Raw genomic sequence first — 27712 nt, forward strand, 5'->3', positions numbered from 1 at the left:
GCTGCTGTGTGCTTTATGTATAAACTGTTACCTGCTTTCTGCTTCAGCTCCTTATCCTCACCATCAGTGAAGATGAATGTCTGAAAGAGACAGATCAATAGTGTTTAAAAACACACTAGCTCCAGTGTCAGAGCTACAGAATGTTTTGGTCCATCTCCCTCAGTCTGAACTCTGCCACGTGTGACTAGTATTTCCAATGCCATGCAAGTCATACAGCTTTGTAGATCTTAAATTTTGTGGACAGTCTGATGCCTTTTTACTCAAAGACTTTTACTCTTAGTCTGTCAAGTGCCTGGCTGGCTTTTTGGATCTTGCTTGTGATCTCTTTGTCCAGTGATCCATATGCGGGGAGATTGTGCTACCGAGGTATGTGAAATGCTCCACGCTTTTTAGGTGGATTGTGTCGATGGTGATGTTTGGCAGGGGCAGAGTTGTGTTCGGGCTGCTTGGACCAGGACCACTGTTTTTCCTAGGCTGATTGTCAGGCCGAAGAGCCTTAAGGCTTCTACAAAATGGTTGACAATCACCTGCAAATGGTTTTCCTTGTGTGCCAGGAGGGCAGAGTCATCTGCAAATAAGGGAGGAGTTTCTCTACAGTTTTGGTTTGGGCAGAGAGACGACAGAGGTCAAAGACTGATCCATCTGACCGATATTTGATGTATACACCCAGGAGGCTGTGGTCCTTTAACATCTGCAGGAAACTCCTGTGGATGTTCCATCAGTCCGTGGTCACCAGTGTCCTGTTTTACACCATGGTGTGCTGGGGGGGGGCAGCACATCCAAGGAGGACACATCCAGGCTGGACAAACCAATCAGGCGGGCCGGCTCTGTGGTCGGCAGGAAGCTGGGGACTCTGGTGACGGTGGCAGAGAAGCAAGGGAGTAACTTTGATTTTGACATTGGTGGGGACACAAAAGTGATCCAAGACTGAGCTTCTGAAAGGTGGGGTTTTTTTTCCATTAGCAATCATAATTTCATGTCATGCAGATCTTATAGGTTAACGAGGGCAGCTGTGGCCTAATGGTTAGGGAGTTGGTCTTTGGATCCCAGGGTTGCAGGTTCAAATACCACCCTTACATCTCCATCCATGGCTTAAGTGCCCTTGAGCAAGGCACCTAACCCAACATTGCTAGAATCTGATGATTTATTACTTTTACACCACACAATTCCTAATTTGTGTTTAAGCAGTCGTTCTGTCTCTTCCACAGAAATACATGAAAATAAGAATTAAAAACTTTAAGCATTTTTAGCATTAAATATTGTTTTTTTTTTTTAATTCAATATCTGTATTGTTTGACTTGGGGGGGGGGGGGGGGCCTCAAAATTCACTGACTGCCGTATTGAGACACTCAAATAGGTGCTACTGGTGGCATTTTCTATTCTGTAATTAAGCTCAAATTTAGTTAAAATGATATTTGGATATATAATTTAGTGATTGCCTATTATAGCATGATTCTGATTACATTAGTATTGCATTTGTAGTATACCCCCCATTTTTTTTGTCTTTTTGTTGCCCCTCCATTTTCCATATTATGTCTTTTTGTTGCCTGTTTCTGTGTTCATAACGTGTGTTATGATTTTCACTGCAGATGTGCTTGCGACTTCTTTTATGCTCATGCTGCAGTTACCAATATTCGTCTGTAGGTGGCAGTAAAGGACCATGGATTAGTTGTATCTAGCCTAGCCTAGTAGTAGTAGAAGGAGGTCTCTGTAAAACAGTGAACGCAGCAGACTCAGCGGCTGTCACGCTGTTGATTCTGAAATGCAAGTCGCACATCTGCATGGCCATGCAGTAGCCTACATCTGACTACTTACATTCTGTAAAACCATTAGGTCTATAAATTTAACATTCATTCATCGAGGATATTATCTAACACCAAGTTACATTGCTCCAGCATTCCTTTTCTCTGCAGCTATGCAATAGCCTAGCTCTGATGCGTCCTGTCACGTTGCTAAACCTGCCTAAGGAGCCGCAGCAATACTTTTATGAAGGGTTTCCATACATCAAAAGGATTTTGTTGAGTTTTTAAAGCTCGACAGAAACCCTGCACTTACATTCTTGACTTTGAAGAAGAATGAACGAATGTCTCGTTTCTTGGGAGGGAGGCCATCGTCCATGATACTCAAGTCAGCATGCGAGTCGTAGGGCAAGCATGCATGGACATCGAAGTCCAGCTCAATTTGTAGGCTGACGGAGAGTGGAGGGTGCGTGGGGTAGGTCAGGGGTGTATGTGTGAGATATGGGGGGTTGATGGGCGGGTAGTCACGGCTGCTGTGGGAAGTGTGCTGCTTTTACAGCAGATGGAGTGACAGCTGGGATAGCCAACCATGTAAGTTAGGGGGGATTATTAGCAGTGTCATGTATTTAACCCTTTGTGTGCCATATAATCATTGCTCAGGTTAGGACATCGGTTTTATTGATCGTGATTACACAGTAGCGGCTGAATATTGGTAGGGACACGTCCCTAGCATCCCTACCCAAAATTACGCCCTAGCAGAGAAGAGGTCCACGGACAAACTATTGAATATCATGGACGATGCCAGTCACCCTCTGCACACCGTCATCAGCAACCAGAGGAGCCTGTTCAGGGACAGAATGCTCCTTCCCAAGTGCAGGACGAACAGACTCAAAAACTCCTTTGTCCCTCATGCCATCAGACTGTACAACTCCTTTCTGGGGGGGGAGGAGGGGTGACTGGAGGACAGAGGACGGGAAGGAGCAGTAGCCTAGCCTAACAATAAAAAATACCGGACGATGTGCAATATAAAGTGCAATATCTCTCCTGACACCACAAGCAGTGTTAGATCCAACTAAAGATGACTGAACCACATCAAGTATATTATGCAAACAAGGATAAGTGAAAATATTAATAAATTATGAAGTTAAATTGAAAATCTTCCCAGTAATTTATAACAATAACTTAAATCTTATTTCTTTTTGGAGTGTTTTGTTGTACAAAGATGTTGCAGATTTGGCTAGCTATATCATCACTGCTTGGATAGCAGTTGTAGCTCCTCATCACAGTTCATTTTAATTTGCAGATATGCAGTTCATGTGTCTGCAAACATATTCTTTCTGTACTCAGGATGAATTTTCCTAACCAATGAAAAAGCCATCTCACTATCTGCATTGCTATGTGGGAGGCACAGCAAAGCAGTAAAAAGTTGTTTCGGCATGGTGGCGTAGTGGTTAGCACGGTCACCTCACAGCAAGAAGGTTCTGGGTTCGAGCCCAGCGGCTGGCGAGGGTCTTTCTGTGTGAAGTTTGCATATTCTCCCCGTGTCTGTGTGGGTTTCCTTTGGGTGCTCTGGTTTCCCCCACAGTCCAAAGACATGCAGTTAGGTTAACGTGGGGCGGCCTTGGGCTGAAGTACCCTTGAGCAAGGTACCTAACCCCTGACTGCTCCCCGGGCGCTCTAGTGTGGCTGCCCACTGCTCTGGATGTGTGCGCGCGCGCACACGCTCACTGCTTCAGATGGGTTAAATGCAGAGGATGAATTTCACTGTGCATGTGACAAAGGTTTCTTCTTCAGCATTGGAAACCTGGCAACACCCAGAGCAGTTTTTACATCAAAGGCCTTTCCCCAATATACATCTATTATTTTCCTGGTCAATAAAAGAAAATCAGAGCATGGCAAACATGTAGATGGTGTTAAATTGCTTCCATCCTCTACTACACATTTTAGAGACAGGTTACCAATGGTCATTACCACTCTTCATTCAATACTTTTCCAGTTTACTGACGACTGATGGTAGTAACGAGTGTTGGTCATCTGTGTCTACATATAATGTCTATCAGTAATTAAAATGTTCAGGGAAGTGAAAAAAAAAAAAAAAAAAAAAAACCCCCACCAGGTAACTACAGTTGCCATCGTATAAACAGCGACTCCCAGTATCGCCTCCCTAAATTATTCTCATGATGGAGAAAGCTTTCCTACATGCAAAATAGTAAAAACTTTATATTAAAAAAACAAAAAACAAAAAGAAGTCTGGGCAGTCTGAGCCGATGTACTTAAATGACTGAGAAAACCACGTGCAACTATAAAACCACATAAATCGAAAATGGTTCCGTTTCATTGGGCATGCGTGTTTGAAAAAATAAATGGTGGCTGCTAAGAAAATTCTCGGAGTAACGGAAAAAAAAAAAATCTCTGATACAAAAGGTAATTTTCCCGTATAAAAATCAGTGTACGCCAAAAAATTGCATTTTCCCGTACAAAATACAGGGAAACCGTATAACTTGACATGTATGAAAGTAAGTGATATACTGAACACTGGATATTTCCACATTGTTTGGTCAGTCTTTGATAAAGCATTATAGTGATCGTGATAAAGTCTGTTCTTGGGCATGATGTGAAGCAGAGAACTCACAAAGTTACAGCTTTATACTGCTGACTGTTAAACTGCGAATTATTAAAAGGAGACTCCTATAAATTCTACAGAAACTTTATACAAAGAACATCATATCAACAATTACAAATGGTTTGAATCTGCTTATGTGGAAAGTTTCACCATACAAGACCCTGTGTAGTGTATTAGAATGAGTGCATTAATATAAATCTGTGGTTTACCATGCTGCTGGAACTGCAATCAGAGAAAATTAATAAACACCTTTTGAACAAAGAAGAAGTGAACAGCCCTGTGGGAGAATACAGCTGTAAAATGGTTCAGTGAATGTAGTTGGTTGGGAATGCTTGAGCTACGTTTCAGCATTATGCTGCATCAGTAATCCTAACATGCCTCTTTAGAAACATGGTTCTTAACATGGGCGATTGCTCTAAGACAACGAGGGAGGCTCAGCCTCCTCTAAAAATGACGAACATCGTGTAGGATGAATTGCGCTAGGCTTGTGTTATAGCCGACCTTATAACATTGCTATTTCAGATCCAGAATCATAGAAATATATGTGCTCAACCCAACTACAGTGCGAAATCATTCCGTCATAACTTTCCCCAGTTCGCCTAATGTGTGCGTGAGTTTTTCCCCCTCGTGGCAGCGCGATGCAGCCCAGCCTCAGTGGACTTCAATGGCATTTGGGAGCTATGCGCTTTTCAATATCAAAATGCAAGACGGTTATTGGACAAATATTGCGAAAATGCCTGCCCACCAGACTCCCAGCCTCACAGTGGGAGGGACATGGCAAAGCTTTCTGCGAGGAGACTGGTGATTGGTGAAAGCGGCCGGATATTTTCTTTGATTGACAGCTTGTTTCAAATATAGACAGGGAGCGGTGAATTTCAGTTCAGTCCCATGTGGATTCGCAAGTGGTGTGGTGTATTGTAAGAGATCAGCTTACATTTCGATTTCATTCATTACATACAGTTTCTACCAGCTTTTTTAGTTTGTATATATTTTCATTGTAAATAAAGTGTAAATATAGTGTTGTCAAGTTTGCTATCTTGGTTCCAGAAATTTCGTTTGAGTGACTGAACTTGAGAGGGCTAGTCAGCTAGCAAGAAAGCTGCGCATGGATGCCAAGCGGTGTTGATTTAATTTTGGCGAAGCCATTTGTCAGTCTTCCTTTCGAGGAAAAAATTAAAATTAAAGAGCAGGGAAGACCAACGCCTCAAACTGACTTGGTGAAAAAGGTAGGGAATAATACTCGTTCCTTTCAGCTCTCCTGGTACGAGAAAGTGAATTGGCTAACAGCAAGTGACCCACATCAACAACAGTAAATAGGCTACTTTAGTAATACGTCATGGATGGACCAAAAATATAGAATCTATTTAAAATGTTTATGCTGAGTATATTATATTGGAATATACATTTCTCTGGATATGAATTAAACACAGCTACAATTTGGAAAACATTTTTAAACAAAAACACAGCCGAGAACATTTCACACTACAGACCTGGATTAAAAGTGAAGGGTTATCAAAATTGTCAAAAAAACGTTTCTCAGTCAAAATAAGTAAAATATAGGGAAAGTGTCATTGAATGAAATGTGTGGCACCCAGCTCTATGTTTGGCTCCCCAAGGTCAGTGCTTGTGCCTATTCCAGAACACTCTGCTGTTACTGCTGAGGTTCCTGACAAAGAGCTGCTTTCAATAACGATCAATTTTTAAACATGCCACAATTTTAAAATAAAATGTTAAAATATACCCCCTCCCCCCAAACACCACCATCATGTATATTGGACAGTAGGCTAATGGGCCAAAAGAACCTGTTATTTCACAGTTTGTGACCCTGCCAACAATCAGCCAGATCAGAGGCAAGAGTATGGGCAAAACTGATGTGTTTTTTCTTTTAAAATCTGGAAATATCATAACCGACCAGCCTCCTCTGTTTGAAAGACTACCAGCCGGCACTGGTTCTTAACCACTTCGTCCAAATAAATAATGTCTGGCCTGCACGCTCTTGGCAATTATTATGGCTCGTGGCAAAATAAACTTCTTGAACAAAAGCCTCTTTCAGAGGGCTTCCTTTTGCTCCTCTTACAGGAAATTAATACTATTATATAAAATCTTGTACACTTCTTTATACAAGACTTTGTACACTTTGGTTTCATCCAAAGCTGCTTTGGATGAAACCTGAGATCAAATTATATGGGATTGTTAATAGCACTTTATACAGCAAAATAATTTAACAGACACCCTAAGCTTTAAACTGTGAAAAGATCCTTTGTGTTTGCCAAGCTAACACAATTTAACTGCAACCCATAATCTGAGGTTAGGAGGCTAATTGTGAAATGGCTCTCTCTGGGTACTACTGTTACTCAACAGCAATTACTTGTCCACTTATGTAAATGTGTGTGCAGCCAAGGTAGAAATGTTGAATTTTCTTTGCCAAACCAGTTTGCTAACTAAAGACTGATTCTTTTGAGTCATCATTTATAAAATCATTTGATTCTTTGTTTATGAATAGTCTTCAGCCAACAGTTAACCCTCCAGTAAAATTTTGTTGGGGGGGTGGTACTTAGCCTGCAATCAATTTTGCACAAAAGCAAACACACTGCCTTTTCACCCGTAAACATCCCTCCTGACATTTTTTAGACACTCCCCACCAGGCATCCTGTCTGTCCTCCACCTCTAGCTGCATCTTTAATATACAGATTTAGGCACTGCCTAAAAGCGGAGCTCCAATCTGTTGTTGTCAGGAGAATCGGTTGTAGAATTTTCTTATTTCATAGCCAGTCTCTTTTGTTTTATTTCTTTACTGGCTAGCACTGGCCACGAGGCGGTGTGTATGACTGGTGGTACATGTACAGTGGTGCTTGAAAGTTTGTGAAGCCTTTAGAATTTTCTATATTTCTGCATAAATATGACCGAAAACATCAGGTTTTCACACAAGTCCTAAAAGTAGATAAAGAGAACCCAGTTAAACAAATGAGACAAAAATATTATACTTGGTCATTTATTTATTGAGGAAAATGATCCAATATTACATATCTGTGAGTGGCAAAAGTATGTGAACCTCTAGGATTAGCAGTTCATTTGAAGGTGAAATCAGAGTCAGGTGTTTTCAATGAATGGGATGACAATCAGGTGTGAGTGGGCACCCCGTTTTATTTAAAGAACAGGGATCTATCAAAGTCTGATCTTCACAACACATGTTTGTGGAAGTGTATCATGGCAAGAACAAAGATTTCTGAGGACATCAGAAAAAGCGTTGTTGATGCTCATCAGGCTGGAAAAGGTTACAAAACCATCTGTAAAGAGTTTGGACTCCACCAATCCACAGTCAGACAGATTGTGTACAAATGGAGGAAATTCAAGACCATTGTTACCCTCCCCAGGAGTGGTCGACCAACTAATGGCCCTTTTCCACTACCCTTTTTCAGCTCACTTCAGCTCACTTCAGCCCGACATGGCTCGCGTTTCGACTACCTCAAAACAGCACGACTCAGCTCGCTTCAGCCCTGCTTAGCACCCAAAACTCGCACGGTTTTGGAGTAGGGCTGAAGCGAGCCAAACCGAGCTGAGTGAGGCTGGGGGCGTGAGCAGACACTCCCCAGTGCACTGACTGGTGAGGAGGAGTGTCCTCACATGCCCACACACGCCCCGCGAGTACGCTGGGATCTGTAAACACCGTAAACCCGGAAGAAGAAGAATTACGAGAATTTCTGAAGCCTTATGCGCCTCGCCTCATCTATATGCTCTTGCCAGTATCTGTTGGCGTTGTCGGTGACAACAAGCCACAGCACCAAGACCAGCAACACTAACGACTCCATGTCCTCCATGTTTATTGTTTACTATCCGGGTCGTGAGACTACCGCTTAAAAGATCACTGATGTCACGGTTTGCGCCGCTTAACGACATCACGTGACGTCCACCCACTTTCGCTAACTCCACCCAATGTGTCCACCCACTTCCAGCCAGCACGGTTCAGCGCAGTTGTAGTCGAAATGCAACTCCAACAGCCCCACTCAGCACGGCACGGCTCAGCCCGACTCAGCCGCATTTGTAGTGGAAAAGCGGCAAAAGATCACTCCAAGAGCAAGGTGTGTAATAGTCCGCGAGGTCACAAAGGACCCCAGGGTAACTAATAAGTAACTGAGGACCTCTCTCACATTGGCTAATGTTCATGAGTCCACCATCAGGAGAACACTGAACAACAGTGGTGTGCATGGCAGGGTTGCAAGGAGAAAGCCACTGCTCTCCAAAAAGAACATTGCTGCTCATCTGCAGTTTGCTAAAGATCACGTGGACAAGCCAGAAGGCTATTGGAAAAAATGTTTTGTGGACAGATGAGACCAAAATAGAACTTTTTGGTTGAAATGAGAAGTGTTATGTTTGGAGAAAGGAAAACACTGCATTCCAGCATAAGAACCTTATCCCATCTGTAAAAGATGGTGGTGGTAGCATCATGGTTTGGGCCTGTTTTGCTGCATCTGGGCCAGGACAGCTTGCCATCATTCATGGAACAATTAATTCTGAATTATACCAGCGAATTTTAAAGGAAAAATGTCAGGACATCTGTCCATGAACTGAATCTCAAGAGAAGGTGGGTCATGCAGCAAGACAACGACCCTAAGCACACAAGTCGTTCTACCAAAGAATGGATAAAGAAGAATAAAGTTAATGTTTTGGAATGGCCAAGTCAAAGTCCGGACCTTAATCCAATCGAAATGTTGTGGAAGGACCTGAAGCGAGCAGTTCATGTGAGGAAACCCACCAACATGCCAGAGTTGAAGCTGTTCTGTATGGAGGAATGGGCTAAAATTCCTCCAAGCTGGTGTGCAGGACAGATCAACAGTTACCGCAAACGTTTAGTTGCAGTTATTGCTGCACAAGGGGGTCACACCAGATACTGAAAGCAAAGGTTCACATACTTTTGCCACTCACAGATATGTAATATTGGATCATTTTCCTCAATAAATAAATGACCAAGTATAATATTTTTGTCTCATTTGTTTAACTGGGTTCTCTTTATCTACTTTTAGGACTTGTGTGAAAACCTGATGTTTTAGGTCATATTTATGCAGAAATATAGAAAATTCTAAAGGGTTCACAAACTTTCAAGCACCACTGTACAAACCACAAAAAAAAAAAAAAAAAGACTCGATGGGTTTACCATTTTTTCTTAGGTATGGTGCTCCGCGGGCGGCACGGTGGTGTAGTGGTTAGCGCTGTCGCCTCACAGCAAGAAGGTCCGGGTTTGATCCCCGTAGCCGGCGAGGGCCTTTCTGTGCGGAGTTTGTATGTTCTCCCCGTGTCCGCGTGGGTTTCCTCCGGGTGCTCCAGTTTCCCCCACAGTCCAAAGACATGCAGGTTAGGTTAACTGGTGACTCTAAATTGACCGTAGGTGTGAATGTGAGTGTGAATGGTTGTCTGTGTCTATGTGTCAGCCCTGTGATGACCTGGCAACTTTTCCAGGGTGTACCCCGCCTTTCGCCCGTAGTCAGCTGGGATAGGCTCCAGCTTGCCTGCGACCCTGTAGAACAGGATAAAGCGGCTAGAGATAATGAGATGAGATGGTGCTCCGCTGGAGCTCCGGTAAAAATTGCTGTATTCATCCTGCTCCTCTCTCAGAGTCCCGGTGAAATTTTGTAATTTCATTAATTCAAATGAACAACAGCACACATGTTGAAAGCCCATTGTGTAGCTCAGAGGAGCACACCAGGAAAGGCATGCATGGATACTAGGCCTGGCACGGTATATGTATTCGTACCGAACCATCACGGTTCGGTGCGCGCATTTTCACGGAGAATACACATGGTACAGAAGTTTAATATTGATCTGAACGCGGACCTGTTATTTCTCAAGAGTTTCCTTCAGGACACATTTAACCACTGCCACCTGCAAGCTCTGATTGGTCCATAGACATGTCCATAGACATGGACTGGTCTAGGTAGCAAACTCCACCTTCAAATACAAACTCCAGAGATGCCTACCCCAAATTTTGAATTTCAGTATTCTTGAAAACACTTTTCAGTATTTTGGAATGACTTTCAGTAACATTAATTTATGCACATTTCCATTATAAAGAGGTGTATATACCAATATGTTTAACATTTAAATTATTAAAAAGTACCATTTTGTGTGAATTGAATAAACAAAACACGAGCAGCCATCTCAATTGAATTTCCACTCAACAAATTTCTAGAGCATACAATTTCTCACATTTTTCTAAATACAATAGTGTTCCCTGTTTGCAGACATTACGGTTGACTACCAATCATTGGTATTGAATGTAACTCCTCAAAAGTATTATATTGCCTGGCAAAATGTTCTACCTGTTAACGGATTCTAATAAAATTTTTTTTTTTAAATTTCTTATTTCATGCCAAAGAGAGTCCGACATTGTTATCTTAAATGTCCCAATATATAAATACTTCAGCATAATGCTTCAGAAGAGACAGTGAATAAAATGACATTTATAATTGTATTTAAAACAGTGGAATGATCAATTTTTTGCCACAATCCCAACAACACTAATCATAAAATTCTGTTTTTGATCATACTACATGTACATTTGTACTTGCAACACTGAAAAGACTTTGAATTAAAGTAGTACAGCCAGTGTTTGATATTTCAGTGAATAAAAATCATACATGTAAAAAGAAACTGAATAAGTTTAACTCACATTTCATGGCACTAATTGGCAAGTTCAACTCCAAGCATAGGTCAACCATCACCGCTTCAGCACGTGTCACGTTCCGTGTCTTTTCATCCACAGATTTCGTAAAAAACTGCTGGATACCCCCAGATTTACTTTCCGCCTGACTCACCATTTCAGCATACTCCACATGTTTTTTGGAGTTGACATGCCGCCTGCAGTCATTGCGACCACCATGAGTGATGTTAATGTCAGTTCTACACAGTTTGCAGTGCGCGTATCCATTGCCCTTTTGACTGGGTGTAATGCACGGCCATTCTACCGTATATTGTGGGAGGAACACCTGAGACCTGTGTTTCACTTGTCCCGATACTGAGCGTTTCATTTCCACTACTGAGAAGCAGCACCATGTGTGTGTGATCTCGTCTTGTCTCGTCTTCTTCCGCTTTATCCGGGACCAGGTCGCGGAGGCAGCAGTCTAAGCAGGGAAGCCCAAACTTCCCTTTCCCCAGGCACCTCGGCCAGCTCCTCGGGAAGAACACCGAGGCGTTCCCAGGCCAGCCGAGAGACATAGTCCCTCCAGCGTGTCCTGGGTCTTCCCCGGGGCCTCCTCCCGTGCGGCATCTGCGCCCGTCACGCGCAGCATGTGCGGCATCTGCGCCCGTCACGCGCAGCATGTGCGGCATCTGCGCCCGTCACGCGCAGCATGTGCGGCATCTGCGCCCGTCACGCGCAGCATGTGCGGCATCTGCGCCCGTCACGCGCAGCATGTGCGGCATCTGCGCCCGTCACGCGCAGCATGTGCGGCATCTGCGCCCGTCACGCGCAGCATGTGCGGCATCTGCGCCCGTCACGCGCAGCATGTGCGGCATCTGCGCCCGTCACGCGCAGCATGTGCGGCATCTGCGCCCGTCACGCGCAGCATGTGCGGCATCTGCGCCCGTCACGCGCAGCATGTGCGGCATCTGCGCATGTCACGCACAGCATGTGCGGTTGTCGTAAAAATAAATAGCGGTGAATCGCGCATGGATTGAAAAAGTCGCTTGGACATTTAAAAACAACTCACTGGAATTTAAGACTTTATAATAAATCCGTACAGAATAACACTGTTTGCCGCAACATCGCATTTACGTAACTTTTCCGTACAAAATACGGCCAATCCGTACTAGTAGGCATCTCTGAAACTCTGCTCTGTGGGAAGGTACCACTGTTAGGTTGTTGTTGTTGCGAGAGAGGGCTAACAATGGCGAGTGGCGAAGAGCTAGAAGACCCACCATCATCATTTAAGTCAGTGGTGTGGAACATTGTGGAACAGGGGTTAAAAGCTGCGCATTCTATTGTGCTCACCGCGGATTCATGGATTTCTCGGGCAACCAAAAGTTTCCTGACCATCACTGCTCATTTCATCAGCTCTGAGTGGGACATGAGGACCGTAGTCCTGCAAATGCGCCCCTTACACGAACAACACACAAGCACCCATCTGGCTGAAAAGCTGAACGAAGTCGTGACCGAATGGAAGTTAGAAAGACCTGGGATGCCCATAGCCGTCACCACAGACAATGCGAGGAACATTGTTAATGCCGTCGGTGAAGCAGGGCTCGGTCCGCATATCGCGTGCTTTGCACACACCCTCAACCTGGCCACAAAAAAAGCCCTCGAGATCAAGCAGGTGTCGCATGTGCTTGCAAAAATGAGATCTACCGTCGCATTTTTCCACCGCAGCACCACCGCAGCCTACATTTTGGAGTGCAAGCAAGAAATGCTGGGCTTGCCGAAACACTGCCTCATTAATGATGTCGCAACGCCGTGGAACTCGAGCTTCGAGATGGTGGAGCGGTATCTCGAGCAGCAAGCTGCTGTTTATTCTGCCTTAGCAGAGATGAATGTGAGAAGCAAAGACATCGGGAATCTTTCCAATCTGGAGCTGTCCCACGCAGAGGCCATAGTTGACGTGACGAAGCCTCTGAAGACCATCACGGCAGTAATCAGCACAGAAACCACCCCATCCCTTTCCATGATCCTGCCACTGCAAACTACACTTCTGAAATCAACAGAAACAAATACAGCTGATTCTCCAATTGCAAGAGACATGAAAAATGCCATCAGGGACAACTTTCAAGGCCGATATGATGACCCAGACCTCCGGGACTTCTTAAATAAATGTACAGCACTGGACCCCAGGTTCAAAACACTCAATCACTTGGATCCAGCCTGTCAGCAGAAAGTTCATGAAGATCTCATCAGAGAAGTTCTGGGCAGAGCAGAAAAGGTATGCATATAAGAAAATTATTATTATTATTATTATTATTATCATTATCCTGCTTCCCCAGATGGGGTTTGGCCAGGTATTGCAATGACTGTCTACCTGCAATACTAAAAAACGCCTGTAGGTGGCATCTCAATATTGCAATGAAACATTACTGCACATCCACAAATTTGGGGCCAGGTTGCCATCTCTGATTGCACTTATTATTATTATTATTATTATTATTATGTTTTATATACTGACTATAAATGTTATTCCTTAAGGGAATAATCTACTCTAACTCCATAATTCTTTTTTTAATATTATTGTCTTTGTCATTTGATTTTGCAGAATGACACCCCCCTGTCTGCAGAAGAGGACAGTCCATCTACTTCACAGGCCCAGGCCACTGCTTTGCCAGGGATGGCAGAAGAGTCAGAGGTATCCTCCTCCCAACCTCCTTCAAAGAGGTCAGCCATGGCAGAACTTTTTGGCTCACTGTTCAAAGTTGACCAAAGGAACCAGCCTAATTTGCAACAGCAGTTGAAGGAAGAAGTCAGTGGTTACATGGCAAAGGACTGCACCTCAGTTGACTCTGACCCGCTTTCCTGGTGGAAAAGGCATGAGTCTGTTTATCCTAATCTAGCCGTATTGGCAAAAAGTTACCTGGCCATACCTGCCACTTCAGTACCCAGTGAAAGGGTTTTTTCAACAGCAGGTGACAGTCAGTGCCACCAGATCGGCACTCAGCACTGAGAGTGTAGACAAACTTTTTTTGAAGAAAAACCTTAAAGTTGAATGAAGGTGGACAGTACACAGCTGTACACAGTTGATTATTGTGAAATGCAAATGTTTTAAACAGTGTTATGTTGTGATCTGTGAGGCCTATAGCTCATGTGCACTGAGCTACGTGAATGTAAAAAAGTGTTTAGGCACTCGTGCGTATTGTATGTTAAAGTACCCAAAAAGGTCATGTGTTGCACTGATGCACCTATACATGAATAGTCATACATTGATATCAATATATGACAATTCAATGTGGTGCTTGCTCACTTGTTTTAATTACAGAAAGTTGCAGCTATCTCAGCTGGGGATTTAAACAATAAAAAGCTGCCTTTGAGGATAGCCTTTTGGTTACGTTTTTTTTTTTCCTGCACTGTACCGAAAATGTACCGAACCGTAGGGTCAGAACCGAGGTAGTACCGAACCGTGAGTTGTGTGTACCGTGCCACCCCTAATGGATATAAAGAAACATGTTCCAATCTAGAAACGAAATAAACTCTGCTCCTACTAGCTCATGGAAATGGAATATCACACACTGCAGACTTCTGGCTTTGAGGAGTTGCAGTCAAAGCAGTTCAGTACTACCACACACTCAACTAACAGTTCAGATGTATCTCTTACCTGCTCTTTGGCTTTGGATACCCAGGTCTGGAAAAGCAGCTCCAGACGTGATTTGTGATATTTCCTGGTGGTTTTAACTGCAATAAAAAGGTCTTTCGGTCCCAGAGGCTCTTTGGAGCGTGAGCTGAGGAAGTCTGCATCTATCGAGTCCCTTTGGGATTTGTCACTAGGAAAGGGCAGACCAAAAACTCTGCTGTCCTTAAGGTTACTAGCACCTTTGTAGCCTGTGGCGTTTTCTCCTGTAGCAGGCCTAGTATGGGGTAGAGGTCGGGGCAGCTCACTCTGCCGCTGTGGCGTTTGGAGAGTTGGGATCAGCAGCAGCACAATGGCACAGAGGGCCGAAGAGGCCAGGAAGCAACGTCTGTTCGTGCCAACTGGAGACAAATGCATTCTTCCTTAGCTCAGTGTCAGCTCAGCCACCTGGGCTCAGCCACCTCTCCTTCCCTGTGCCCATCTTCAATGTAACGAGCTGCAGTCTGTAGGAGAAATCAAATGGAAAAAAAGAGAGAAAGAAGCAAGCCCAGAATGTCAAAAGTGACTATTACAGATAGGTACAAAGGAAAAGTAAAATGTATGCCATCCAAGTTTGTGTCATCCAAAGAATTCCTACTTGGAAACTTAATCCCCAATTCAGCAAGAAATGGCAAATCAACATGGCTGCTCTTCCCATGAACAGTAAACAAAACAGTACCTCTTAATATACCTTTATATACCATGTGTGTGTATTTTATATTGGCTATATTTTATATATAGCTTGTTGTAGCTAATAAAAGATGGAGTGTCCATGTCGCACCATCCGGTGAGGCTCCAGCTGACTTATGGGATAGCATAGTGTAGCACATTTGCATACCAAGGACGTAGTAGATCTTCTGGGTACCGTTCAACTACTATTAAACGCCCACTTAGTATTGACACCCTACAGATCATTACACACTACTTTCTGTGTACCATATAACATGGAAGTATGCACATTCGACAGTGTTACTTTTGTCAACAAAAATGTTTATGATGGGTGTTCACCTTATTTGATGAATAATTTGTAACAACATAAATGGAAAAAATATTTGACAATGAAAATTGTGGCGAAATCTGTTCATTATGCCCTGACGAATAAAGACAAAGACTAAACATCAAGCACTGTTCAGGCAGACAACTGAGCCAACTCCTCAAGTGAATGGTTACTGCCATCCTTTAGCAAAATCCATTGCAGTATGTTACCTTCCCTGTTCCGTGTCCGCTTGCTCACTTAGCTGCTGGCATAGCTTTCATAATGCTCCAGGATTCCATCAGGTATGATGTTCATCCTTAGGGGTGGAAGATGATGTGGGTGCAATTGGTCTTGAGTGATCAATCTCATTAAATCAGTCTCAAATCAGTCTCATTAATAATACCATTAATTTTGGTGCTTAATAATAAATTACCAAACAGCTAAATTATGGTATATTCCAAATTATTATGATCACTACCAATGCAGCAATAATGTATTACTTACTGTACTACATAGACAGCCAATAGCACTCATACACCTTGGATAAAGGCAATTTGGAGTTCTTTTAGATTGTGTGACTTCAAGGATATATCAGCAAAAACAAATCACAGTTTCAGAATAATTGAATTTATTATAACAACGATAAAAATGGAGTAATAGCAGTTGAATATTACTATTCAATGTGCACAGCGATTAAGTCAGAAGGAATCCGGTCGCTTCTAACTTTTACAACCCCGATTCCAAAAAAGTTGGGACAAAGTACAAATTGTAAATAAAAACGGAATGCAATAATTTACAAATCTCAAAAACTGATATTGTATTCACAATAGAACATAGACAACATATCAAATGTCGAAAGTGAGACATTTTGAAATTTCATGCCAAATATTGGCTCATTTGAAATTTCATGACAGCAACACATCTCAAAAAAGTTGGGACAGGGGCAATAAGAGGCTGGAAAAGTTAAAGGTACAAAAAAGGAACAGCTGGAGGACCAAATTGCAACTCATTAGGTCAATTGGCAATAGGTCATTAACATGACTGGGTATAAAAAGAGCATCTTGAAGTAAAGATGGGAAGAGGATCACCAATCCCCCTAATTCTGTGCCGACAAATAGTGGAGCAATATCAGAAAGGAGTTCGACAGTGTAAAATTGCAAAGAGTTTGAACATATCATCATCTACAGTGCATAATATCATCAAAAGATTCAGAGAATCTGGAAGAATCTCTGTGCGTAAGGGTTAAGGCCGGAAAACCATACTGGGTGCCCGTGATCTTCGGGCCCTTAGACGGCACTGCATCACACACAGGCATGCTTCTGTATTGGAAATCACAAAATGGGCTCAGGAATATTTCCAGAGAACATTATCTGTGAACACAATTCACCGTGCCATCCGCCGTTGCCAGCTAAAACTCTATAGTTCAAAGAAGAAGCCGTATCTAAACATGATCCAGAAGCGCAGACGTCTTCTCTGGGCCAAGGCTCATTTAAAATGGACTGTGGCAAAGTGGAAAACTGTTATGTGGTCAGACGAATCAAAATTTGAAGTTCTTTATGGAAATCAGGGACGCCGTGTCATTCGGACTAAAGAGGAGAAGGACGACCCAAGTTGTTATCAGGGCTCAGTTCAGAAGCCTGCATCTCTGATGGTATGGGGTTGCATTAGTGCGTGTGGCATGGGCAGCTTACACATCTGGAAAGACACCATCAATGCTGAAAGGTATATCCAGGTTCTAGAGCAACATATGCTCCCATCCAGACAACGTCTCTTTCAGGGAAGACCTTGCATTTTCCAACATGACAATGCCAAACCACATACTACATCAATTACAGCATCATGGCTGCGTAGAAGAAGGGTCCGGGTACTGAACTGGCCAGCCTGCAGTCCAGATCTTTCACCCATAGAAAGCATTTGGCGCATCATAAAACGGAAGATACGACAAAAAAGACCTAAGACAGTTGAGCAACTAGAATCCTACATTAGACAAGAATGGGTTAACATTCCTATCCCTAAACTTGAGCAACTTGTCTCCTCAGTCCCCAGACGTTTACAGACTGTTGTAAAGAGAAAAGGGGATGTCTCACAGTGGGAAACATGACCTTGTCCCAACTTTTTTGAGATGTGTTGTTGTCATGAAATTTAAAATCACCTAATTTTTCTCTTTAAATGATACATTTTCTCAGTTTAAACATTTGATGTGTCATCTATGTTCTATTCTGAATAAAATATGGAATTTTGAAACTTCCACATCATTGCATTCCGTTTTTATTTACAATTTGTACTTTGTCCCAACTTTTTTGGAATCGGGGTTGTAATTAACTGTTTTGGTCATCAGTGATATATGTGGGTGTGTGTGTGTGAGTGAATGTTATCTGAGATGTGGGGGGCAGGTGGAGATCCCACCTCGTGGTCCCTCGAGACAAAGGGATTAGTCCTGGTTGCTAGCTAACCCACTAGCTTATAACATTGCTAAATCCACTGAAACCTTGATGAGGTCAAAATATGTGTAATAATGAAATTAAAGGTGTTAGAAAGGATAGGAAAAGGGCATGCAACACTTATCTATTAAAACAACTGAGAGGACACATAGAACAACGATCAATTTAACACAGTGTCTATAGTGTGCACAATTAAACAGTTCCTGAGTTTAAATTCACACTACTTCATAAAGCCAATTCCTAAGACTAGTTTTGCCCAAAATGCCAGTCTTACTTCCAGTATCTTGCTTCTATGCAAGAATGCAGAGATGTTCCGAAACTTCTGGAGTTCACAGAGGTCGTGGAGGCTTCCGTGAAAGCGCAGAGAATTTCTTGGTCTGAACTTCAGCGTTCGTGAGGAAAAGTCTCTGATCAAACAATGCGCACAGCGATTAAGTCAGAAGGAATCCGGTCGCTTCAAACTTTTAACCGTTTTGGGCTGCAGTCGTAACGTTACTTATAATGAACAAATAAAAACCGGTTGTAACTCAATCTGAGTGAGATGGTGCGATTTAAGTAGTTTTACCATGGCCAGTGGTAAACAAAAACGCGCTGAATCTTCTTTCTTGCCAGGTAGAAGTCGTGGTTTCGGATGGTCCAGTGAGAGAGTGCCTCTTTATGTCTGTTACCGCGTGGTTCACAGCGCCAAAGAGAAAGACGGAAGTGTGGTTGAGTCACTTATGGACTCCGGGAGGATGTGACGTAGGTAATCCCGCCCAGGCGTGACGTAGGTCATCACGGAAGTTGGTTGATGGGATCTGTAGTTCTAAAAGGGTGGCTGTACCTACAATGACCATGACTTCAATTTGGTGGGTGGCGGTTGTGGGTCTGGAGGTAAATGATGAGGCCAATCCAGGCACTGAAGTTATGCCCACAAGTCATGACTTGCACGTGACTTGGATTAGTGTGAGAGAGAGTTGCGCAGCCATCAGCCTTACTCTCTCGTCCCGACCTAACTGGGTCTGGGGCAAGACAGAATGAACATGGCTGCAGCTAGGTTAGGATGCAGTGGATAGCCAACAGTGTTCTATGTGTTGCACTGTGCACCGATTGCATTCCACAAATGCTTTGCTGGGTTTGCCTTCCTGCCCATTGAACCACCAGGTGGTGGTCTCCTCAGCGCAGTCTGCCAAGTCCAGTCTTTGGTCATAACCCTGACCAGCAGGAGCGAAGGGTTGCTAGTACTTGCTCAAGGCACGACCCCAGGTTAATGGAGGGAAGGAGACACCTTACTACTCCACTGCACGGTAGTCAAGGACAGCACATGCTCACTGCCCTAAATCCATTAAGTGTATGAGTCAGGACACACACACACACCCCATTGGTCAAATTGAAGTAACATCTTTATATGAAAATGGTGGTCATCACCAGTGTGTGTGTGTGGTGTGTGTGTGTGTGTGTGTGTGTGTGTGTGTGTGTGTAAAACTAGCAAAACTGTAAACAAAGTCATGGCTAAGTCAACATAACTTCCACACAAGAACAACAGTCTCATCCAGAGTATACTGATTACATGTCTTAGCCCACGTGTTGTCTACACACCCACCTCCCATAGTCATTCTATCTTGTGACCTCACTGAAAAGAGAAAGGTAGTCATGTCCTAAGTATTCAATATTACAAAAGGAGTTCATCTGCAAAGCTTCAATGACAACGATTAATCACAAAGTTGACAATAGCTCCAGAATAGCCTTCTTGATTTATTTCTCGCACAAGTTTTTATCAAAGACAACATGTCAGTCTGTTCAAACTCATCCGTTTAAATATGCTTAAAAGGTAGCAAAATAGCTAGTCGTTCCAACAACTGACTGATTAACATTACACTTGTATATATGTCTTGTCAGCATTACCTTTTAGCCATGAGAAAAAAAAATTAATTGACAGGGCACTTTTTGTTAACATTTTGGTTGGCTTCATTTTAAACGCAACTGACCAATATGAGAAAATGGCTGGCTTTCCCTATTTCATCCTTGAAATGTTTCCTGCTGAACTGCACCCTCAGCTCCTGCTCCAGCGCTCCAAGGAGCAGCAAAAAACCTTCTGAGATCAATATGTAAGGTCCTCTAAAATAACACTGTATTTTATACTCTATATTGGATTGCCCTATTTTCTGTGTAATTAACTCCATTTACCATAATGCCTTGTGGTTTGGAATATTTTCACTGTTCTGATGTGTTGTGACGTTCTGTGCATTCGGACCAATCAGACTTATTTGCTCGTTGTAGTTTTATTTGAATTTTGATGTCAGCCAATGGTAATTGGTATATGTTTAATGCCCGCGAGTTCGCGGGCTTTTTGAGATGTTTCATCACTTCGCGAGGGAGAAGCTCACGGAGTTCCCGCCTGCTGCCGAGCAGAGAGAGATCGCGTTGTTTGTGAGCTCTATTTCAGCACTTATTTTGCAGACAGTCTTTTTATAGTTTGGTCTGCTTGTGGCCATAAACTCCGGTGTCACTCCAGTGAGTGATCTTGCTGTTTTTTTTTCTGCGGACACATCTGCCCTCCGTGCTGTGCCCACCGGAGCGCTTTTGTCAGTCCCGGGAACTCACTGTGTCGGGTCTGGGACCCAGCCAGCTACCGAGGGGTTTGGGGTGAGCAGCATCTTATTCGAGCGAGCTAACCCACAGCAATAGCTAGCCCTCTGCTCAGGAGCATCTGCTGCGTGACTGTACCGACATCTGTAACCTGATCCGTCTGGTTTGACCGGTGGATTGTGAGTAACGCGAACCCACACTTACACTGACACACACACACGCGTTCCTCTGGTCTCGCCTGGATAGCCAGCGTTTTAGAAAGGCATTGCAGCGGTTGCTGTTCTGCCTGCAGTTCAGAGAGCTGCCACCTGTGCACCAACGGGCCCCAACTGCGCGCGCGTTTTTTCCTTGTCCACTTCTTTTCTTTTGATACTTTACCCAATTTTATTTTCTTACTATGTACTGCTGGTACACACACTGCTGATGTGCTATCTGTAACACCTCTATTATGTAGGCTAATTGTTTCCGCTCTTCTTGTGCCGGTGTTACTATTTTCTTGGTGATTACATTGCATGCTTCTTTGGGAGCATTTATTGTCAAATACTATTATTATTATTATTATTATTATTATTATTGCTATTATTATTGCTATTATTATTATTATTATTATTGCTTATTAATAAATATAATCATTATTATTTAATTATATCTTGGGTGTATTGGCTGCTCATTTGGTTCTTTATATTTGAACATTCTGACATGCGCACTGCAGACTAGCTATTAGTTCTTTCACTCATGCTACTGTTATTTTAAAGTCTGAGGAAATACACCATACACTAGTTTCAAAGGTAAGTGTAGTATTTTCGCAGTGGAGGCACCGCGCTGTTAAATTTATCATTTATTAGATTCATGCTTATTATTCTCTCTCTCTACTCATACTTGTACCCTTATGGTATCAGGAATCTCAGCCAGCTCACCACTCCACCGCTGAGAACTTAGGACCCTGTTGCGCCATTATTTATTGGGATTTAGGGTAACTCTTTAGTAGCCTATAGCCTACTGTGCTGGGTGATCAGCACCTGTCCAAAAAAAAAAAAAAAGGGGGGGGTTACATTTTGGAGGCACCGCTGGGATTTTCCTGTTTACCAGAACAAGTAGATCGCTGTGTTTTGCTTAGTGTGTGTTAGTTATTGCTGTTTGCTGGGCAGTTTTTTTTTTTTTAAACATGGACCTTAGTCAGGCTGTTGAGTGGAGCCGTGAGGAGAATGTGGAGTTGTGTCATGCCATTTTACTTAGCAGAGTGCCATTGGAGGCCACTGATGATGTGGTTAGCCGTGTGCTCAGCACAGTTAAGGTTCTGGGTAGGACCCGGATACACGGTACTGTGTGGTTCACGAAACCTAAGCCTGTTGTTTTAAAGCCTGGGCAGGAGCTGCAGCTTTCAGGACTGCCCAAGTTTCCTGGTGAACTCAATGACTCTTTAGTCCTGGTAGACCAGCCTTTTAGTGCTGATGATACATCTGTCCCTGAGCTTGAGGTTCGGCCTGAAGTCCATCCAGTCTCTGCGGTGTCCTGCCGTCGTATTACGGTAAATGTGAGGAATGTTTCTTCCAGGGATGTTCTTGTAAAGAGAGGTAGTCCTCTCGCTCACATATACCCTGTAGAGATGGTGCCACAGTTTCCGTCCACTTGCAGTCCCATAGCTGCTGGTGAGCTTACTTCTGCTTCTTTTGATTTTGGCACTTCTTCTATGCCAGAGGAGGCAAAACATCGCCTCTGCGAGAAGATGTTGCAGAGGAAGGAAGTGTTTTCTTGTAGCGAGTGGGATGTAGGCTGCTCAAAAAGCACTCAGCATGAAATCAGGTTAAATGACTCGCGGCCTTTTCGGGAGCGATCTCGACGTTTAGCTCCTGCTGATCTAGAGGATGTGCATCAGCATTTGCTGGAACTCCAGAATCATGGCATCATTTCGGAGTCTCGGAGTCCGTATGCTTCGCCCATTGTTGTAGTGCGCAAGAAGTCAGGTAAAGTCAGGATGTGTATTGATTATAGAACGCTTAACCAGCGGACCATCCCTGACCAGTACACAGTTCCCAGGATCGAAGACGCCCTCCATTGTCTCTCTGGTAGTAAGTGGTTCTCGGTGTTGGACTTGAGAAGTGGCTACTACCAGATTCCCATGAGTGAGGCTGATAAAGAAAAGACAGCGTTCATCTGTCCTTTAGGTTTCTATCAGTTTGAGCGTATGCCTCAGGGAATCTGTGGTGCCCCTGCCACATTCCAGAGAGTCATGGAGCGGACAGTCGGAGACATGAATTTTCTGGAGGTTCTGGTGTATTTAGATGACCTGATTGTCTTTGGTAGCACCTTGGAGGAGCATGAGGAGAGACTCTTAAAGGTTCTGGACAGGTTGAGAGATGAAGGTCTCAAACTTTCGTTGGATAAGTGTCAGTTTGGCAGGACGTCTGTGAACTATGTGGGGCACATAGTTTCACAGGATGGCATAGCCACTGACCCCTCCAAAATAGAGGCTGTTGTTTCATGGCCTCGACCACAGACTGTCACTGAGCTACGGTCATTTTTGGGTTTTTGTGGATATTACCGTCGTTTTGTGAAGGGTTTTTCCACATTATGCCGACCGCTGAACGAGTTGCTGCAGGGCTGTCTGCCTCGGAAGAAGAGCTCGAGTTCACAGGCTGCTGACTCGAAACCTTCTTTCCGGCCCTCTGAACCTTTTGGCCCTAGATGGAGCGATCAGTGCGAATCCGCTTTTCAGGAGTTGAAGTCAAGGTTAACTCAGGCCCCGGTGCTAGCTTTTGCAGACCCCCAAAAGCCATATGTTTTGCATGTGGATGCAAGCCTGGATGGTCTAGGTGGTATCCTTTATCAAGAGTACGTTGAAGGATTGCGTCCTGTGGCGTTCATCAGTCGTAGTCTTTCCCCTTCAGAGAGGAATTATCCAGCTCACAAACTGGAGTTTTTAGCTTTGAAGTGGGCTATTGTGGATCGGCTGCATGACTACCTTTATGGAGCCAGTTTTGAAGTCAGGACGGACAACAACCCCCTGACTTATATAACCAAGTCTGCCACATTGGATGCCACTGGTCATCGCTGGTTGTCAGCATTGTCCACTTACGACTTCAGCCTGAAGTACAGGCCTGGGCGGAAGAACATGGATGCTGACGCACTGTCGCGACGCCCTCACGTCAGTCTGTCCCTTGACGATGAGTGGCAAGAGATTCCCGCCCCTGGAGTGCGAGCTATTTGTCAGGTGGTGGCCACACAGAGAGCTGGTTGTTCTCCATTCCCCCGGGTTGCTGATCAGATTTGCAGCCATGAGTCAGCTGTTCCAACAGCATTCTGTCATGTTGCTGCTGTAGCACCTGATCAGTTGCCTACTTTTAGTTCTAGTGAGCTTCAAGAAGCTCAGAAAAGCGACCCTGTTATAGGAGATGTCTGGCAAGCTATAAGTCTGAAGAAGCCTGCTAGTAGTATCCTGACGCGGCATCCTGACTTTAAGATCCTGAAAAAGGAGTGGGCAAAGCTGTCTATTGACAAGGGACTGCTATACAGGACTGTTAAGCAGGGTGGTCAGTGTGTGAGACAACTGGTGCTCCCTAAGCAATTCCATGGTCTGGTTTTTAAGCTGCTGCACGACGATAGTGGCCACTTGGGGTTTGACAAGTCATATAGTCTGGTTCGGGACAGGTTTTACTGGCCTCGTATGAAGCTTGATGCAGAGAAATACTGTAAGACATGTGAGCGCTGCATCAAGCGGAAAACGTTGCCTCAGAGGGCTGCTCCTCTTTCCCACATACAGAGTTCTGGACCCATGGATTTGGTGTGCATAGATTTTCTTTCGATTGAGCCTGACTCTCGAAATGTTTGCAATGTGTTGGTCGTCACTGACCATTTCACGCGTTATGCACAAGCCTTTCCTACTAAGGACCAGACAGCTGTCACAGTGGCAAGGACTCTCTGGGAGAGATATTTTATTCATTATGGCTTGCCCACCCGTATCCACTCCGACCAGGGTAGGGACTTCGAGAGTAGACTGGTGACTGAGATGTTGACAATGTTGGGTGTGAAAAAGTCGAGGACGTCTCCTTACCACCCCCAGGGTGACCCACAACCTGAGAGGTTCAATAGGACTTTGTTAGACATGTTGGGCACCCTAGAGTCACATCAAAAGTCAAAGTGGAGTCAGCATATAGCACATTTGGTGTATGCGTATAATTGCACTCCTAATGAGGCTACCGGGTACTCACCCTATTTCTTGATGTTTGGTCGGGAGGCTCGCCTCCCTGTTGATGTTTGCTTTGGTGTTTCATCTGATGACACGTCATTTGCATCACATTTAAAGTATGTGGCAAAGATGAAAGAGGAGTTGCAAGCTGCTTACCAGCTGGCATGTGCCTCTGCGGATAGGATGAATCAGAGCAACAAGGAGAGGTATGACCAGAAAGTTCGCTATCATAGCCTGAGTCCTGGGGATCGGGTTTTGATTAGAAACTTGGGTCTGAAAGGGAAGCAGAAGCTAGCGGATAGATGGAGCTCATGTCTTTACAGTGTTGATGGTCAGCTTTCTGACCTCCCTGTGTACAGGTTGACACCTGTTGATGGTAATGGACCAGTCAAGGTGATGCACCGTAACCATATCTTGCCTTTAGGACAGGAGGTAAGACTAGGTCCAGGGGTCGCCACCACTCCAGCCGTGGGCCCAAGAGCTGTGAAACACAGAAGGGCTAGGGAAAATCGTAGGACTGGTGTCTCTGAGGTGTTGCCTCCTGTGGTACATGCACAGTCTAGCACTTCTGATTCTGATTCGGAATATGGTTGTTATGCTGAGGATGCAGTGCAACATGCTCCTCTGACTGCTGGCACCCATAATGCCCAGCCTGTACCAGATTCTACTGCGCCGTGTGTCTCCACCACAGTTAGAAGCCCTAGGTTAGTGCCCACACCTAGAGATGTGATAACTCCACTCAACCCTGCACTCCTTACCTCTCCACATAGGTCTCCTGAGGTAGTGAAGGATTTAGTAGCCACAGACCAGGATGTTAGTTGTCCTGATGTTCACTCTGTAGTTTATTCTGCAGCTCCCACAGACTCCGTTCTTCCCTTAGTATGTAGGTCACATAGGGATAGGAAGCCTACTGACCGCTTGACTTATGGCAAGCTAGGAGTGCAGAGCAGGAATGTTGTAGCATCACACTTTGCACTTGCCGAGCCATTCCCTGCACGGTATAAAGTTTCTCATGCCTGGTGGTGTAATCCGCAGGCTCTTTGCAGTACATGCACAGACCGGCCATTCCTTATGCCATGCACTTCACCTGCCTTTACACCCATAGCTAGTTTTTAAGCAATAGGCCATGTTTGTTTTGGGTCTTTGTTTTGCTTATTTGTTTTCTTACCTATTTTTCCTGTTCACCTTATAATATATGTAACCCAGCATGGGGGCATGCTGTTTGTTGGTGGGGGGAGAGTGTAAGGTCCTCTAAAATAACACTATTTTATACTCTATATTGGATTGCCCTATTTTCTGTGTAATTAACTCCATTTACCATAATGCCTTGTGGTTTGGAATATTTTCACTGTTCTGATGTGTTGTGACGTTCTGTGCATTCGGACCAATCAGACTTATTTGCTCGTTGTAGTTTTATTTGAATTTTGATGTCAGCCAATGGTAATTGGTATATGTTTAATGCCCACGAGTTCGCGGGCTTTTTGAGATGTTTCATCACTTCGCGAGGGAGAAGCTCACGGAGTTCCCGCCTGCTGCCGAGCAGAGAGAGATCGCGTTGTTTGTGAGCTCTATTTCAGCACTTATTTTGCAGACAGTCTTTTTATAGTTTGGTCTGCTTGTGGCCATAAACTCCGGTGTCACTCCAGTGAGTGATCTTGCTGTTTTTTTTTCTGCGGACACATCTGCCCTCCGTGCTGTGCCCACCGGAGCGCTTTCGTCAGTCCCGGGAACTCACTGTGTCGGGTCTGGGACCCAGCCAGCTACCGAGGGGTTTGGGGTGAGCAGCATCTTATTCGAGCGAGCTAACCCACAGCAATAGCTAGCCCTCTGCTCAGGAGCATCTGCTCAGGAGCATCTGCTGCGTGACTGTACCGACATCTGTAACCTGATCCGTCTGGTTTGACCGGTGGATTGTGAGTAACGCGAACCCACATTTACACTGACACACACACACGCGTTCCTCTGGTCTCGCCTGGATAGCCAGCGTTTTAGAAAGGCATTGCAGCGGTTGCTGTTCTGCCTGCAGTTCAGAGAGCTGCCACCTGTGCACCAACGGGCCCCAACTGCGCGCGCGTTTTTTTCTTGTCCACTTCTTTTCTTTTGATACTTTACCCAATTTTATTTTCTTACTATGTACTGCTGGTACACACACTGCTGATGTGCTATCTGTAACACCTCTATTATGTAGGCTAATTGTTTCCGCTCTTCTTGTGCCGGTGTTACTATTTTCTTGGTGATTACATTGCATGCTTCTTTGGGAGCATTTATTGTCAAATACTATTATTATTATTATTATTATTATTGCTATTATTATTATTATTATTGCTTATTAATAAATATAATCATTATTATTTAATTATATCTTGGGTGTATTGGCTGCTCATTTGGTTCTTTATATTTGAACATTCTGACATGCGCACTGCAGACTAGCTATTAGTTCTTTCACTCATGCTACTGTTATTTTAAAGTCTGAGGAAATACACCATACACTAGCTTCAAAGGTAAGTGTAGTATTTTCGCAGTGGAGGCACCGCGCTGTTAAATTTATCATTTATTAGATTCATGCTTATTATTCTCTCTCTCTACTCATACTTGTACCCTTATGGTATCAGGAATCTCAGCCAGCTCACCACTCCACCGCTGAGAACTTAGGACCCTGTTGCGCCATTATTTATTGGGATTTAGGGTAACTCTTTAGTAGCCTATAGCCTACTGTGCTGGGTGATCAGCACCTGTCCAAAAAAAAAAAAAAAAAAAAAGGGGGTTACAAATATCTAGCTAAATAAGCCAGAATTTAAGCGAATACACAAATGTCATCGGAAACATAGTATGCTTTTTAATTATTAAAAAAAATCATTGGATTTTACTGAGCATAAAAGTT

At 43.9% G+C, this 27712-nt stretch overlaps 1 protein-coding gene across 1 annotated transcript in view; it reads right to left on the reverse strand.

Moving 5' to 3' along the window:
• Positions 1-27712, reverse strand: part of rfng (RFNG O-fucosylpeptide 3-beta-N-acetylglucosaminyltransferase) — a 48745-nt gene that overhangs the window by 12038 nt on the left and 8995 nt on the right. Inside the window, exons 2-3 of the mRNA XM_060939442.1 lie at positions 14649-15124; positions 32-80 (exon numbers count right to left, since the gene is read on the reverse strand). Coding sequence (XP_060795425.1) covers positions 32-80; positions 14649-15038 — 439 coding nt within the window. The 5' untranslated portion in view covers positions 15039-15124. The remainder of the gene's footprint in view (positions 1-31; positions 81-14648; positions 15125-27712) is intronic.

Source organism: Neoarius graeffei, chromosome 14 (genome assembly GCF_027579695.1).
Source record: "Neoarius graeffei isolate fNeoGra1 chromosome 14, fNeoGra1.pri, whole genome shotgun sequence".
NCBI lineage: Eukaryota > Metazoa > Chordata > Actinopteri > Siluriformes > Ariidae > Neoarius > Neoarius graeffei.